The sequence below is a fragment of the Aquarana catesbeiana genome, linkage group LG04 (assembly GCF_042186555.1).
Source record: "Aquarana catesbeiana isolate 2022-GZ linkage group LG04, ASM4218655v1, whole genome shotgun sequence".
Taxonomy (NCBI): Eukaryota; Metazoa; Chordata; class Amphibia; order Anura; family Ranidae; genus Aquarana; species Aquarana catesbeiana.
The window spans coordinates 336,458,442-336,476,705 of NC_133327.1; the positions used below are offsets into that span (position 1 = coordinate 336,458,442).

An 18,264-nucleotide genomic window follows, 5' to 3' on the forward strand; every position below is an offset into this window, starting at 1 on the left:
CCATGAATCAAACCGAGACAGAAGTGCAGTAAAAATCTAGTTTAATAATAATAATAATAATAAAAGGTAAACAGCAAACATAGTCAAAACATAGCCAGAGTTGGGGAATTTTTTTTTTAATCGTTTTAACCGCTTGCCGACCAGCCGCCGTCATTATACTGTGGTAGGTTGGCACGGCTGCACAAATCGCCGTAGCTGTACGTTAGCTGCTCTAAGAGCAATAGGAGATGCGCGCTTGCGTTCTGTCGCCGGAGCCGATGCGTGTGAGTGGCAGCTGCGATGTCCGCCGGCCACCTGCGATCACTCCACAGAGAGCCAGAACGGGGATCTGTCAATGTAAACAAACAGATCCCCATTCTGATAGGGGAGGAGAGAGAGATCTGCTGTTCCTAGTGATCAGGAACAGTGATCTCTCTCTACTCCCTGTCAGTACACTCCCCCCCCAGTTAGAAACACCTCCCTAGGGAACACTTAATCCCTTCCCTGCCAGTGCCATTTATACAGTAATCCGTGGCTATTTTTCATGCAAAACCAATACCACTGTTAGAGCCTGGACGGTGTGGTCTGCCAGGACGTCTCATCCTTAAAATCTGAAGGAGAAAGTGGGATTTTCCAATAATTATATTAGAAGTCTGATTTACATTCAGGGGAGGGGCCCGGAAGTGTCATCACCCTGCTGAAGGACTGCTGAGATAAAACCAATTACACCGAGGAGATTATTTTCGGCTGCTTATAACAGCAGCATTTGGGATATCTGTTAAGAAGCCTCTGAAACCTGGGATTTCCTCAACACCAGATATTAAGCGTGTTTGACCCCAAGACTGAAAAGCTGAGGGTCCATTCCATCTGGTGAGTGGGGATACAAGAGGGGAGTGTGGCACTTTGCACGGTTTGTTTACTTGAAGAACTTCAGCACTTTTGAAGACTTTGGAGCACCATGCACTTTATACAAGATTTTGGACTATATGTTATGTTGGTGTATCACTATTGGTCACTGTCATGTATTTGGACTAAAGTGGTGAACCACTCCAATATACATATATATATTTTTTGGAGCACAGAGGACTTTATGTCAATTTTGAAGCATATGTTATAGATTATCATTCACTATTAATCACTGTTATGCAATTTGGACTGTAAGTGCTGTTTATTATTATTTTATTTATTGTCTGCAAAAGATGCCTCGCATGTATTACCTTCTAAAGGAGTACATCTATTTGGCAAGACACTTAATGAATTCATTAAAGATTTAATAGACGGAAAGGTTCTTCTACCATAGTGGAATGTTACAAAATCCCTTCCTCAGGTGCCTCTACTACTTAAAAATGCAGAGCACCTGAGCGCTCTTATCAGATTTCCACTTCCAAGCCCATATTCAGCCGTTCTTTCAGCGTAAGACTTGACCTACAAAACCAACCAATTCATCCCCAAATGAAGCAGTGTCCTCTCTCCTAAGAGTGGGGGGACATTTGCTACAGTTTGGCTATCTCTGGGTCACAAATGTCTCAGACCTGTGGATTCAATTGATGATTTTAAAAGGGTTCAAAATACAGTTCAAAACTCTACCCCTCACCACTTTTAAAACAACCAAAATCTGCCCAAGGACAGTCAAATTTGTGGAGTACTCTGAAACATCTCTTGTCCTGGGGAGTAGTTGTTCCAGTACCTTTTGAGGAAAGATGTAAAGGTTTCTAACCCTCCCCTTTAACCCTGGGTTACTCTGCATTGCTTGCTACAAAACTGGGGGCTCATGGAGTGGGGTAGGGTTATAGGGAAGACACACAGGGGGCAAGTTTTCAAAATCATGGGCAGTGTCCAGTCACATGAAGGTACCAGCCTATATCCAGAGTCTATGAATATTCTGCCCGTGTCCTGTACTGTGCTCCAAGATATGGAATTTACAGGTGAGTCAAAATCCTTTTTTTAAAATTTTTTTGCCTTTGTATTCTCAAATCAGTGCTGTTTGTTTACAAGACTACCTTACTTTATAATTTAATCCCCTGCAAGTCAATAACTATCAAACCACATAATTGCAAGGTTTGTATTTGGCCATGGCTACTAGTATACCATTGCTTCCACGTTGGCTCAGTACGCTCTGTGCACTGCTGTTAGCTCTTCCCCCTGCCCTACCTCATTCTCAATGTGCATATGTATAATACTCAGATCTACTAACAGATTATGAATTTGTTTAGCTGTGTTTCTTCAAATTTTTATAGCAATTTTGAGAAAATTGTTCACATAGAATGGATTTCCCCTGAAAATCTCCTAATCTGACAACCAGGGCTCTTCTGTTAGTTGAACTCCTAAGGAACCCATGAAATAATTTTCAGGTATCCAGGACACCTTGGTAAATCCAGTTCATTATTGTACAGCAGGAAAAATTCTCCTTACATTGGTGCTTAATGGGAAGATTGCCCCCTACAGCTGTGGTCAGCATGTTAACCTTACATACAGCTAAAAAGATCATTGGTATCATGCAGCTGGCCAATTCCCAGCAATAAAAAAAAAGTAGCAAACGATCTGTGAATCAATGACCCACAATTGGTAAACATTAACCCCTGATTGTTCACTTGCATAGACATCAGACTTTCAAAAAAAAAAACTAAAAAGAACCTAACATAAAGTGAATCAGGGTATACAATGGCAGTTTACTAGTAGATAACACATCAGTTTTTAACTGGCCATAGCCTAGTAGATTTTTGTAAAGACTTTTACTACAATTCTCAGTACTTTTGATGGCTTGTGGATGTCTTTCGAAAATGTTGTTTGCTTTTAAACATTTGATTTTGGAATGAAGGTCATTTCCTGAACGAAAACCACATACAATTAGAAATTTTTTGCAAACATTTTTTTCCATCCTGCTCCTTTGAGTTTTCTTGCCACTACGGTCAAAAATGAATGTCAGGTATAGTAACCATTAGAAAATCGAACAAAACATTCTTACAACAAAAATATTTCATACACGATTCTACTATTGAAAGTTCAGCATTAATTGTGTCTTAACAACAGTGTGCTTTCACTTATTTTGATTTACTTTTGCACTGTTTACCAGTTTTTGATACGCCTTTCATATTTTTAAAAAAGAAGTGCAAGATTAAAAAATACATTCTCACCTACATGGCTGCATCATCGGTGTGATGCTGCAGCTGTCCCCCACCAGCTGTAATACCGAGAGCCTAGTGGTCACATGACCGCTAATCGATCAGTTCTCAGCCTTAACTGAGCAGAGAGCAGTGACTGTCAGTGCTCACTAGAGCATTGGGCTGTGGAGGGGGCAGGAGCGGTTGCCTCAGGCGTTCAGTGGCTGAAAGGTTGAATCAGTTGCCAGTCAGCCATCTGGGTGGATCCAGACAATATGGTCAGGATCCCTGCAGAGGGGGTGAAGAAAGGAAGCGCCACCTGAGTGCAGTATTAGTGGGTATGTTTAATGACACATAATAAAGTAACACTTACAAGAAAAACATGAATAAAAAGGCTCATCTGTAAATGGGCAGTTCTTGTGGATTCCTTGAGCTCCAGTCCGGAAGGTGTACCAGCGGTGTAGGGCTGCTGGTGGAAGCTGTTCAGCAAGTGGTTCTTCCTGTGGCCATCAGGGAGAAGCTGGGGCCGGCATGGAGCGCATGAAGGATGTGCGTGACGTCACGGGTCGTCCAGCGGCTTCCAGCTTCCGGGTACACACCAGGGGGAGAGCTTACACCGAGGGAGGGTTCAGGCAGTGGGTGAGCACTGATTAGCCTAATCAGTGCTCACCTACTGCCTGAACCCTCCCTCGGTGTAAGCCCTCCCCCTGGAGTGTACCTGGAAGCCGCTGGACGACCCGTGAAGTCACGCACATCCTTCGTGCGCTCCACGCCGGCTTCTCCCTGATGGCCACAGGAAGAACCACTTGCTGAACAGCTTCCACCTGCAGCCTTAGTCCTCATGCACACGGACGTTTTTACAGCTGCTTTTTTGAGCTTTTTTTGCAGCTTAAAAAGGCCTGTCTATGTTAGTCTATGGCTTCATGTCCACCTAGGCGTTTTTGAGCTGCAAGTGGCATAGGCGTTTTTAAGCTGTAAAAAAAACCCAGGACCAGTGGGTTCTGAGAGACGTTTTTCAGCTGTAAAAACGCTCTAACGCTGAAAAACGCTCAAAAACGTCATTCACCAATGTTTTTTAGCGTTTTTGATCCATTGAAAAAAAAAAAAAAATTTGAAAAAAAAAAAAACGCTCAAAAACGCTAACGTGGAAAAACACTCAAAAACGCTCAAAAACGCTATTGCAAAAACGCTGAAAAAAGTTAAAAAAAATCACTGCAAAGATACTGGCGTTTTCATAACGTTTTTTTAACAGCCTGTGTGCATGAGGGCTTACACCGCTGGTACACCTTCCGGACTGGAGCTCGAGGAATCCACAAGGACTGCCCATTTACAAATGAGCCTTTTTATTCATTTTTTTCGTGTAAGTGTTACTTTATTATGTGTCGTTAAACATACCCACTAATACTGCACTCAGGTGGCGCTTCCTTTCTTCAACCCCTCTTGCCTACCACAGAGCCAGCTCTCTGAGGACAGCAGCCGCCTCCTAGATCTACCACTCCACCAACCTACTTTACATGCTCTGAACTGTCAGATCCTAATTAACCCCTGGACTGCCAATACTATAGCCATGAACTATACGCCTAGCTAACCTGATATGCTCAGATTATTGTATGCTTTTTTCTGTATATGCGCTTATAGTTATTATTACTTTTGTCAGGATCCCTGCAGAGCCTGAAGTGGCTCTGCGACGTCAGCCAACAGCTGGGTTTAGCCTGCTGAAGGCTGAATCTGAGTCATAGGAGTGTAGAACTAAATGCACTCCTGTGACCCACATGAGAAATGTGGGCAAAAAAAGCCATACAGCAGTGTTACACAAGGATAAAGTTGTCCGGAGGCCTAAAGTCTTTAGGCAGTCGGATTCTCACTTTGTTCTTCTAGATCTTCTCACTCCACCTTGCTAGTTTGATTAGACAAGGATAGTGTTCCTCCCATCCCTGTTAAAGCACACACTACCAGATCTGTTTGCTTCATGGCTTTTTCAGCATCAAGAATCTTTTTCTCAGATTTACAAGGCTTCTTCCTGGTCTTCATTTCTCATGTTTGTAACGTTTTTCCAGGTGGATGTTCCTGATGTCAGTTTTGGATGTAAGGTTCTGCAGGATGCTGTCCGAGTTCTGTCAAGCTCTTCTTTACCCGTTTGTTATGTACCTATTTTTTATGTGGGCCTGTTGGCTTTGTTTGCTTTGTTGACCACCATGAGTTGGCCTGCTGCTTTGGTCATCCGATGGTAAAGACAAAAGATTCTAGACTTGTACGATACAAACAAGAAAAATCTTTTTTTTTTCTATATCTTTCTGTCAATGTGTGTATGTTGTCTGTTTTGTCTTTTAACACTTTTTTTGTCCTTCTGTAAAATAGATATCTAGTCTCTACTGTTCCAGTCATAGAAAAATCAGTATAGACTGATTAAAAGAACACAGTCATACAATAGTTATGGGGGTCTAACAACTTATGTATTGCTATTGTGACAAAATTAATGCTGAAAGCAATATGGAGGCTGCCATTGTTTTTAAAAATGCTAGTTGCTGGTCTCTGGCTTCATTCATCTGAGACACTTACCTGGAATAAGCATGACGTTTAAGAAAATTATAGAGCAGTACTTCTAATCTTTACATATGTTCCAAAATCAAAGCCATTGGATCAGTATGACAGCCAGGGAGCTAGTATTTTCAGAAAGGAGGGCAGCAATGGCAGGCTTACACAATAAAGGTTTTCTGGAAAGTATTCACAGCGCTTCACTTTTTCCACATTTTGTTATGTTACAGCCTTATTCCAAATTCATTATTTTCCTAAAAAAAAAAAAAAAACAATACCCCATAATCACAACGTGAAAAAAAGTTTGTTTTAAATCTTTGCAAATTTATTAAAAATAAAAAAACGAAAAAAAAAAAAAATACCATATACATAAGTATTCACAGCTTTTGCCATGACACTCAAAATTGAGCTCAGTTGCATCCCGTTTCCACTGATCATCTTTGAGATGTTTCTACAATTTGAATGGAGTCCACCTGTGGTAAATTCAGTTGATTGGACATGATTTGGAAAGGAACACACTTGTCTATATAAGGTCCCACAGTTAACAGTGCATGTCAAAGCACAAACCAAGCTATGAAGTCCAAGGAATTGTCTGTAGACCTCTGATACAGGATTGTATTGAGTCACTGATCTGGGGAAGGGTACTAGAAATTTTCTGGAGCATTGAAGGTCCCAGTGAGCATACTGGCCTCCATCATTCGTAAATGGAAAAAGTTTGGAACCACCAGGGCTCATAACAAAATGTGGAAAAAGTGAAGTGCTGTGAATACGTTCTGGATGCACTGTATATACATCCAGGATGTAAAACCCATTAGAGGTTACTGAAAAGGCTGGGAGCCAACACTTTTGATGATGTGGTGTTCCATACTGTTCCAACCTGGCTCCAGGAATTTGACACTACCTCTCCAGCTGCCCTGTCCCACAGTGGCCTCCTCTGGACTCACTCCAGCAGACCCAGTGGACGAAAAGGAGGTGGTGTCGGACTTCTCCTCTCCCCTCAATGCACCTTCCAGGTAATTCCCACACCTCCCTCTCTTTCCCCCTGCTCTGCACTGCATTCGTCTTTTCTCTCCATCGTGTCTGAGGGTCACAGTCATTTATCGGCCTCCTGGACCAGTGTCACGCTTTCTGGATGACTTTTCTGCATGGCTACCCTATTTTTCTCTCATCCGAAGTGCCTGCCATCATCCTAGGTGACTTTAACATTCCGATCAATGTTAATACTGCTACCACTTCTAAACTACTCAACCTAACCTCCTCTTTTAACCTAACACAATGGACACAAACCACCACTCACTCCAACGGCAACACTCTCGACCTTGTATTCTCCCATCGCTGCACTCCCTTCAACCTCTCTAACACACCCTTTCCTCTCTCTGATCACAACCTTATCCGTTTCACATTCTCCTTGTCTCCTACATCCCATGCTGCCAACCCACAAACCACTACTCGCAGGAACCTTCACAAGCTCAACCCTTCCCTTCTTCAATCTTCTACTGATGGCCTTTATGACAAAATCACACCCCTGTCCTGCCCAGACCTAATCACTTCTATCTACAACACCACATTATCATCCTCCCTAAACGTACTTGCTCCTCTTTCTACACGCAGAACCAGGCCCCATCTGCCACAACCCTGGCAAACAGACGACACCAGAAGTCTCAAGAGACACAGCCTTGCTCTTGAGCGAGCATGGTATAAATCTAAATCCCTGCAAGACTTTACCCTCTACAAATCTGCCCTTCTCAAATACAACTTCTGCCTCCACACCTCTAAACAAACCTATTACTGCACTCTCATCAAAACCCTCTCATCCAAACCTCCTCAACTCTTTTCTACCCTTAATTCCTTACTTCACACCCCACTGCCCCCACCCACCAACTTGCTTACCGCTCAACAGATTGCTAACCACTTCAATAGCAAAATCGACACAATTCGCAAGGAGATATCCAGCATTCAAATTCCTCCCCTACCAAACATATCAGGTCCAACACCACACTCAATACTCTCCTCCTTTTGCCTAGTTACCACAGATGAAGTTGATAAACTCCTCTCCATGGCCCACCTCACTACCTGTCCCCTGTCCCCTCTCAGTTACTGCGACCCCCTTCCCACTCTATCCTCAACTCCCTAACCCACATCTTCAACCTCTCCCTCTCTTCCGGCACCTTTCCTTCCCCGCTCAAACATGCACTGGTTACCCCCATACTCAAAAAACCCTCACTAGACCCCACCTGTTTGAATAACTTAAGACCCATCTCCCTGCTCCCGTTTGCCTCCAAGCTCATCGAACGCCTTGTCCATGACCAAATAAGTCGCTACCTCATGGACAACAACCTTCTCGACCCCCTACAGTCTGGCTTCTGTCCACAAAATTCTACTGAAACTGCCCTACTAAAACTCACCAATGACCTACTAACTGCTAAAACCAATGGCCACTACTCCATACTTTTAGACCTCTCTGCTGACTTTGACACAGTTGACCACCTGCTTCTCCTCAGCAAATTACACTCCCTTGGCCTCCATTATCCTGGTTCTCCTCCTACCTACCTCAGCGCACTTTCAGTGTCACTTACAACTCCATCTCCTCCGCTCCCCCTTCCTCTTTCTGTTGGGGTACCCCAAGGCTCCGTCCTTGGGCCTCTCCTATTCTCACTCTATACCTCTTCCCTGGGCCAGTTGATAACCTCCCATGGCTTCCAATACCACCTCTATGCCAATGACACCCAGATCTATCTCTCCACTCCTCAACTCACCCCCTCGATCTCCTCACGGATCTCAAACTTGACATATCGGTATGGATGTCACACCACTTCCTCAAACGTAAACTTTCTAAAACTGAGCTTGTTATATTTCCTCCTTCACGGTCCCCCCCGTGGCTTCACCATTAATATCAACAACACAACCATTGGTCCCTCCACACATGCCAAAGTCTTGGGTGTACTCCTTGACTCTGATCTCTCCTTCAGCCCCCATATCCAATCACTGGCTAAATCCTGCCGCCTTATCCTCCGCAACATCTTGACTACTGCAACTCTCTCTCCTTAATGGCCTACCCTTAAGCAGTCTGTCCCCCCTTCAGTCTATTATGAATGCTGCTGCTAGACTAATACACCTCACTAATCGATTCGTGACTGCTGCCCCTCTCTGCCAATCTCTTCACTGGCTTCCCCTACGCCACCGTGTAAAATTCAAAATGCTAACCATAACATACAAGGCCATCCACAACATTGCCCCCAGCTACATCACCAACCTCATCTGTAGATATCGCCCAATTCGTCCCCTCCGCTCTCCCAGGACCTCCTGCTCTCTAGCTCCCTTGTTACCTCCTCCCATGCTCACCTTCAGGACTTCTCCAGAGCCTCTCCCATCCTCTGGAACTCCCTGCCCCAGTATGTCCGATCAGCCCCTACCCTGTCCACCTTTAGGAGATCCCTGAAAACTCATTTATTCAGGGAAGCCTATCCCACACCCACATAACAACTGTCCCCGAGCCACCCCCATCAAATCATTCTCTGCAGCTATTACCTTTTGTACCACCACCCCTTCCCTTTAGAATGTAAGCTCTATGAGCAGGGCCCTCCTGTACCTTTTGTATTGAACTGTACTGTAATTGTGTTGTCTCCCCTATACATTGTAAAGCGCTGCTTAAACTGTAGGCGCTATATAAATCACATATAATAATAATACTGTAAACGCTGCTTTATCAAAATGTGTTTTTCTGTTGTTTTCTGTTATTTTCGGGGCAAAAGGAATATTACACTGAGCTAAAGACAACTTAAAAATGAATATAATTTAAAACAAAAACAGTTACTACTATCTGAAATTGATAATTTCCACAATGTAGCCCTGGTCTTGAAGCACTCTGTTAGTTTGGCTGTCACTGATACTGTCAGTAACTGATTTGTCTATTTTCCCCAGGTGTCTGTGGTGAATGAGCTAAAAACCTGGTGTTTACTGAAAATACAGAACCTGGAGCTGAAGCTTTCTGGAGATTCCAGACCTTTTAAAGCCAAATCATCTCCTTCAACATGCGAGTCAACAGATCAGCCACCTTCAGAGAGTCCAAACAGCAGCAGGGACTGCAACAACATAGACACTTCCATCCTACCACAGTCCTCCATTCAACATTCATTTGTCACTCGGCAGAGCAGTTTATCTGATGAGCTTTCCAAAGAACTTCCATCTGAGGAAATTAGCAAACAACACCAGATTCCACCCAATCAAGATCTCATGGTGTGTGCATGTAAGTCAACTACATTATTCACATGATGATGCAAGTAATTAAAGGGGCATATGGTTAGGGAGCTGTAATGTCTGATCTGATTTCAAAACAATCAAAAGTTAAAAGCCTAGATTGTAAGACAGTGTTGGGGCACTACAGTGGAAGCCTAACAAACTGGGCCCAAAATCTAAAACTTCACTGTAACCTATTGCACTGCTAGATATGTTTTTCTAGCATATTAATTGAATAGTCAGTATATGTCCCTGTTAAGAAATGTATTTTATTACAACTACAAATGCTCTTTTGAATAAATCAGTGTTCAGCCACTGTGAAGTGACTCTTAGAAATGTGTTTTTCTCTAGTCAGTGGTCCCCTTTTGTTGCTGTGCACATAGACATTGATTGCAGGTAAGCTCACCATAGACATCAGATGGCAGTTTGAAAATGATTCATCCTCCACAATCTCTCCACCACCCAGCAGGGACGTGCAGTGAGGGGAGGCAGGTGAGGCAGAGCCATAATCATAAAAAACAAAACAAAAAATGATCGAGCTTCGAGGGTCATAGCTCGAATACCTGGGGGTCACAGAGACAACAAATTTGGAGGGTAGGTAGCTGAAGTCCTACCCCACCACTGGTCCCCCTATCATATATGGTTCCGGAGATACGGGCTCCTTGCGCAGCCTGTCAGAAGCTACATACAGAGCAGCCAGTTTAAATACAAGCTGGCACACTCTGTGCAGCAGCAGACTGAGAGCATGAGCTCACAGTGCCTCTCACTTCTTGATAGAGGCACTGAGCTTAATGGACAGCTCGGAGCCTTAAACCAATGGTAAAGCACAATTGGAATAAACTGTCCAATAAAAATGCTGCAGTGGAGGCTGTCCTCTCACTGCAGTGTCATAGAAGGGGGCATGTGTCTAAAAGACAAATGCTCTGTTCCAGCCCTCTTAACTACAAGGAAAAAACATGTGTTTATGGGTATAAAATTTACCCATAATTCCATGTTTTTCTAAAAACAGTTAAGAGGGAGGATTTGCTGCTGTTGAAAAGGTACTGTTTGAATCAAGCTAAATAACATATTATTATGCTATATGTTATAAGATAATCATTTATTATTTATCTATTTACTGTGAAATTACTGGTTTGAAATTAAAACTTCAAACTTCAGTAATTTGTCCATTAAGCCACCTACTTGAGTACAGTTTTTGAAAATATAGTAAAATACCTTAAAAATAATATATAATAATTTTATATTATTTGTATATGACTTACTTATGGTAATTAACCACTTGCCACTCAGGCAAATTCTGACACTTCTCTCCTATATGTAAAAATCATCTTTTTGCTAGAGAATTACTCAGAACCCCCAAACATTATATATATTGTTTTAGCAGACACCCTAGGGAATAAAATGGCAGTTGTTGCAATTTTTAATGTCACACGGTAATTGCAATATAGCAATAGCAATATTTCAAACGCGTTTTTTTTTTTAAAGAAACGGTTTCATGAAAAAAAGAATATATAAATAAAGTTAGCCTGATTTTTTTGTATAACGTGAAAGATGACGTTACACCAAGTAAATAGATACCTAACATGTCATACTTTAAAATTGCGCACACTTGTGGAATGGCGCCAAACTTTACTACTTAAAAATCTCCATAGATGATGCTTTAAAAATGTTTACAGGTTACATGTTTAGAGTTACAGAGGTGGGCTAGTGCTAGAAATATTGCTCTCACTCTAACGTTCGTGGTGTATGTAACGTGTGTATCTGGCTCTGATACTAGCCAGTGCCTCACCAGCCACTGACCTCACCACACGTCCCTGCCACCCAGTAGTCACACACATTAAAGCTTCCAGAATTGAATTATTTGTGTGTATTGTATGTACAATTATAGCCCCATATGTTCTCAGCCTTACTATAGTATAGAAGGATAGTAGGGATGAGCCGGTGGTTTGAGACGAACTTAAGTTTGACTCGAACGTCGGGTGTTCGCCCGTTTGCCGAATAGCGAACATTATGGGGCGTTCATGGGAAATTTGAGCGCCCACAGAATGGGTCATAATGAACGGCGAGACCGTCAATGCATTGCGAGATCGCAGTGCATTGATGGCTGCTGATTGGCCAAAGCATGCACCTGACCTGCATGCTTTGGCCAGTCACAGCGCGCTCTGCTGTGAAAGCCATGATTGACCAAAGGCAGGGTGCCTTTGGCCAATCATGGCTAAGGGGGCTGAGTCCACGCCCCACACTATGTAAGGCTGCCTACACAGCAGCCATACATAGTTTTATGAATGAGAACAGCAAAATGACATTTGTAAAGGAAAAAAATGTAATTTAACTGCTCGTGGCTGTAATGTATTGCCAGATCCCGGCACTATAGATAAAAATCATTGAAAAAACGGCATGGCTACCCCCCCAGTCCATTAAAAGGCCTTTTGGGTCTGGTATGGATATTAAGGGGAACCCTGCGCCAAAAAATTGCGTGGGGGTCCCTCCAAAATCCATACCAGGCCCTTCAGGTCTGGTATGGATTTTCAGGGGAACCCAGAGCCAAAATTTTTTTAAAAATGGCGTAGGGCCCCCCCCCCCCAAATCCATACCAGACCCTTATTCGAGCACGCAACCTGGCAGGCTGCAGGAAAAGGGGGGGACAAGAGAGCGCCCCCCCTCCTGAACCGTACAAGGCCACATGCCCTCAGCATGGGGAGGATGCTTTGGGGTGCCCCCAAAGCACCTTGTCCCCATGTTGATGGGGACAAGGGCCTCATCCTCACAACCCTTGCCCAGTTGTTGTGGGGGTCTGCAGGTGGGGGGGCTTATCGGAATCTAAAGCCCCCTTTAACAAGGGGATAATAATACCCAAGTACAGGGCTGATTGCATTTCATAAACATAGAGTTGCTTATTCTGTAGAGCTAATGTTAGTATGCATTGGGCAGTTGGGCTGTTGATTGTAGTGCTCATGACTTAGGCTCCGTTCACATCTCTGCGTTCCAAATTGTGGGCGAAATCGCCACGATTCTGCCCACAATTCACAATAGCGGCAAATCGCGGGATGCCCATGTGTTCCCAATGCGTTGCCGGTTGATTTTATTAGCACCCCAAACGCGGCGAGATTTTCCTGCGATTCGTTGGGAGACAATCGCAGTAAAAAAGTGCAAACAGAATCGTGGGCCGCCTGGCGCCCAAAAAAAATACAGGAGCTTCTTTTGGGCGACGGGCATACCACTATTCTATTTGCACGTTTTTACCACGATTGTCACCCCCATACGCGGAGATGTGAATGGAGCCTTGTGGTTGGTATCAGACACCAGTCCCTAAACAGAATCTGGTTTACCTTATATGAGGGACAGAAGAAGAGGATCAATAGAGAAAGTTGACAGTCAGATAATAGGATGGGGATGGAAGCAGAGTAATTGTGGGGTTGAAGAAAGTGGAGTGCCTGGGTAAACTCATTTTGTTACTCATCTACCTAAATGTATCAAAATCGGTGTACAAATTGTTTTGTAGGGTTACAAAACTCAGGATGTTGTTTAATGGTAAGTAGATTGTATTTTGGCATAGGGTAGCTTTAGTCTAGTTACAGAATCTATGGGTTTTGTCCTATCCAGGAGAGAAAAAAAAGGTTGTGGACTATGGTGGCCAGAGGACATTAGTTTGCTTGTATATTAAACCTTATCCTACAATCTTAGGGAGTGCTTTAAGAAAAGATTGTCTTTCTGTTGCAACAACAGAGTCCATAATAAGGTGTAACTAGCTATAGGTGCCGTTTCCATGGCTTCTAGACTTACCCACAGTGATGTACTGGTGTCATGTGGTATGAGGGTAGAGGGGCAATGTGGGCAGCGTAAGGATAGCTACTTGAAAAAAAGAGCAAACACAAGGTGCTAGAGTTAGTTAAAACCCCACTAACACCAATTTATTGAACATAGCACACTTACATGTCAAATACATGATTGACAGCATGCAGAAACCAAGGCAAACTGGCAAGCATTAGATGGTATACACACAGACAGCCAAGCAGAATATGCAGCAATGTATGAGATTGCGACGCCTCGCACAGCTAGGAGTTGGCTGGCTAGCCGGCAGCATGTACAGCTGCTAACCCGCCATTTTCTAGCTGTGTCTGAGGCGTCTCCATCTCATACACTGCTGCATGTCTTGCTTAGATGTCTATGTGTGTATACCATCTGATACCTGCCAGTCTGCCTTGGTTTCTGCATGCTGTCAATCATGTTTTTACATGTAAGTGTGCTATGTTCAATAAATTGGTGTTATTGCCATTTTAACTGACTCCAGCACCTTGTGTTTGCTCTCTTTTTTCTGGTGTATAGATCCATCCTAAATCTGTTAAAGGAACTGCAGGAGTTATTTGGACCTCCATCCTTTTTCCCCATCTTCCATATGGGACATTGTTATTATTATGGTCTATGGACATTTGCTCATCTTGAGGAACACCGAGTAAGCAGTGCATACTACCAGTGTGCACTTTTTGTACATAAATTATAATAGCTAGTTACATGGGGAAACTCTGCGCGTATACAATAAATGTTAAAAAAAAAATGAAATTAAAAACAAATTCAATCTAAAGAGAAAGAGGGAAAGCAGGCCAAGTGGAGATTAGTTTTAGGATCAAGTTGGCTCATCCTTTTGTGGAACTCTGCCAGAATTGTGGTTGGGTTCCTGGTATTGCCTAGTCACAAGATATTACCACAGATGGGTTTAATTAATGGGCTTGATCTGCAAAGTCAATTTGCTAAGAGAGTGTCAGGTTTTTTACCTTTAAACTATATTTAACTTTATTCATAACTAAAGGCAAACTTTTTATTTTTTTTAGCTTAGATACAGTGGAGAGGAATTAGAACCCCTGACAATTTTTATTGCTGTCTGCTCCCGTTATGGAGATTCATCCTCTATATTTGTCCTGTTTACCATTATCAAAAGCGAAAGTAAAAGAAAATCGGGTGGTCCCCAGAAAAGTAATAGCGGGGAAATCTTCCAATGGTTCTGGTTTTGGTGACCTAGGGGGGGTCCCAAGGGATTCCCTTAATTAGCTGGGATTCTCACTTCCTCTCACTTGCTATTTTGCCTATGGAACAGGAAGTGAAGGAAAATCTCAATGGTACACAGGTGGCAAAAAAACTGACGGGTTATAACACTCCCTTACTCTATCCAAAATGAAAATTTGATTGGATTTGTGTGTCCTCAAATTGTTTCTTTAAATTGGGGATGTGATTTGTTTTAAATGGAGTAGATAGTGAGTTGTAGGTTGCTTCTTCCAACTCTTTTAGGGCTCATGCACACAGGGCATTTGCTTTTATCCTCTGATTGCCAAAACTTCTGCATACTAGCTCATTATGAAATACTTACCTTAGAACGAAGCTCCCACAAGGCTGCCCGGTCACCGCTGAGGGAGCTGACATGTTCCCTCTGCGTTTCTTTTGGGTTCGCTGCTCCGGCGCTGTAAGCGGCCGAAGCCGCAATGATGTCACGTTCCGGCACAATATCTCAGACCTTTGCCGGACCTTCACTACGCATGTGCCACTGACGTCAGCGGCTGCATGCAAGGTGAATATCTCCTAAACTGTACAGGTTTAGGAGATCTTCATTTTACCTACAGGTAAGCCTTATTATAGGCTTACCTGTAGGTAAAAATGACCAAGCGGACAATACAACAGCTTTAATGGATTCCATTGGAGTGCATTAACACTCAAACGCACCTATACCTGCCTAGTGTTTTTTTTCTACTCAAAACTTCCTCTCCTGGATATGGTTGTGATGTTTTTGTTTTTTTTTTTTTGATCCTGTAAATGCTCCTCTTCTAATATGCCTGTAAACACCTATGTGAGCATGGGCACATAGGCTAATATAAAGGTGCTTTTACAGGCTGAAAGAAAAATGCCAAACACCTATAAAAGAGGTGTTTTTGGGTCAAATAACTTTTCTATACAAATTATTTTAAAGTTACAAAATACCATAGATCAGTATACAAGAAAATTGTTGCATCCAACATAGAAAAACAGTACAAGAAATAAAATAAGACACATGCAAAAAGGTGTTTTTTTTAAGCCCTGTGTGCATGTGCCCCTTATATGTCCTCTATTGGAAAGCCATTTGGATTATTTTACCGCCAGTGACTGCTTTATGAGTTTTCCACAGGGATGCAGATAAGTTCATGGATTGCGAATTCACTGTAAAATATTCTGTTTTGTAATTTTATTATTATTATCAACTAATGATCAGGTCACAGAGAAGTGCGTCATTAACCACTTCAGCCCCGGAAGAATTTACCGCCTTCCTGACCAGAGCACTTTTTGTGATTCGGCACTGCATTGTTTTAACTGACAATTGCGCGGTCGTGCGACGTTGTACCCAAACAAAATTGGCGCCCTTTTTTTCCTACAAATAGAGCTTTCTTTTGGTGGTATTTGATCGCCTCTGTGGTTTTTATTTTTTTGCGCTATAAACAAAAAAAGAGCGACAGTTTTGAAAAAAAAAACGCATTATTTTTTAGATTTTGCTATAATAAATATCCCCCAAAAATATATAAATATATATATATTTTTTTCCTCAGTTTAGGCCGATATGTATTCTTCTACATATTTTTGGTAAAAAAATCGCAATAAGCGTATATTGATTGGTTTGCGCAAAAGTTATAGCGCCTACAAAATAGGGGATAGATTTATAACATTTTTATTATTATTATTTTTTTTTTTACTAGTAATGGCGGTGATCTGTGATTTTTATCATGACTGCGACATTATGGCGGACACATTGGACAATTTTGACACATTTTTTGGAACCACTGGCATTAATACAGCGATCAGTGAGATTAAAAATGCATTGATTACTGTAAAAATGTCACTGGCAGTGAAGGGGTTAACACTAGGGGCGGTGAAGGGGTTAACTGTGTTCCCTGCGAGGTGATTCTAACTGAAGGGGGAGGGACTAACTACAGGAAGTGACAGATCATGGTTCCTAGCTAATAGGAACACACAATTTGTCACTCCTGTCAGAAAAGAACAGGGAAGTGTGTGTCACACGTGTCCTGGTCACGATCGCTTGTGGCCGGCGGTCATCGTGACCGTCGGCCACGAGCATCGGCACCCCCGCTGTGCAGCGCGTGCACCTGCTACATGGACCCCATGAGTTCTCGTACAGTAACATGATTTCGCGCAGCGACGGCTGGTCCGGAAGCGGTTAAGAGACCAGCAATTCTCATGTGATTTTATGTATAAGAGAGTGAAAAAAGGTTACCACTGCATCGTGATTTGACCAAGGAACTAGTGAGAATACATGACAAGACGGGCTTTGGGGTTGGCAATGTCTGCTATTCACAACAAAAAAACGGTCCTGAACTTTGAAGAGGTTAGCAGTAAGCATAACTTATAAACGTCCAGATAGAACCATTATCAGCAAGCTAGAAAGATAGGATACAAACCTAGGAGGTAGGTTCTGCAAGGAAAGCATCCTTGGGCTTGTCTTAAGAATGTGAGCTGTAAAATTTTACAATAGGGTGGTTGTGGTAATAAGGTACTGTACATATCACTGCAAGTTTATGGCATTGCAGGAATAAGTAGAATATACGGGCAGTGTGGTGTAAGCTGCTCCATCATGCCACCAGATCAAAATTAAATTTCGTAAGAAGTTGTATCCAGGGATGGCGTAAGGAGGGCCCAGTAAGGTGTCCTGTATAACACATTTTTTTAGTAAACCTTTCTGATGTGAATGACCGAAGATTGCTTTTAACAAACATTCTCCATTGTGTGATCTGACTCCAACCCCTAATAATTAAAAGAATGGATAGTGGTGCTGACCACACTGACTGTGAGAGTGAAAATACCACTAGCACACACACTGATAGCGTGGAGTGAACTAGAAGTGATCTAAATGAATGAAAATCTAAAAATGATCTATACACAGTGCAGTATCGTGACTAAACCCACATGAATCACCTTAAAAAGTGATGGAGCATAAAATAAACTTCTCAACATCTATGGTGAATTGAGCTCAGCATATGTGCAACAAATGCAAATGAAAAATGCATGAAAAACCATTGAACCAAGTGGTTGCACGAGCAATGATGCTGAGTGTATGACATGGCTGAAATACAAAATTTTTTTTTTTTTATTTATTTTTTTTATAAACATGAAAGTAAAAATGTAAAGTATATATAACCACAAAAGTGAGATAATGAGATAATGATACACAGCTCGTGACAAGTGTGAGGTGACGATGGTATCGTTATACCACCAAAAAATTAACCTCCAAACATACAGCTCAAATAAAAATAAAAATAAAATAAAATGAGGTGAAATACAATCCAAAATTAGTGTGATAAAAAAAGAGTTCCAAGAGTGAAGAAATCTTTAATAGACAGCACTGTGATTCTAGTATCCACCACACCTTAGTGACGTGATT

At 42.3% G+C, this 18,264-nt stretch overlaps 1 protein-coding gene across 5 annotated transcripts in view; it reads left to right on the forward strand.

Moving 5' to 3' along the window:
• ANKRD6 (ankyrin repeat domain 6) overlaps positions 1-18,264 on the forward strand; it is a 345,397-nt gene that overhangs the window by 317,469 nt on the left and 9,664 nt on the right. For 2 of the 5 annotated variants that reach the window (XM_073626931.1, XM_073626932.1), the window contains exon 16: positions 9,537-9,861. In XM_073626931.1, coding sequence (XP_073483032.1) covers positions 9,537-9,861 — 325 coding nt within the window. Of the gene's footprint in view, positions 1-9,536; positions 9,862-10,202; positions 10,248-18,264 lie in introns of all 5 variants that reach the window. The other 3 variants (XM_073626933.1, XM_073626934.1, XM_073626935.1) reach the window with 3 other exon arrangements.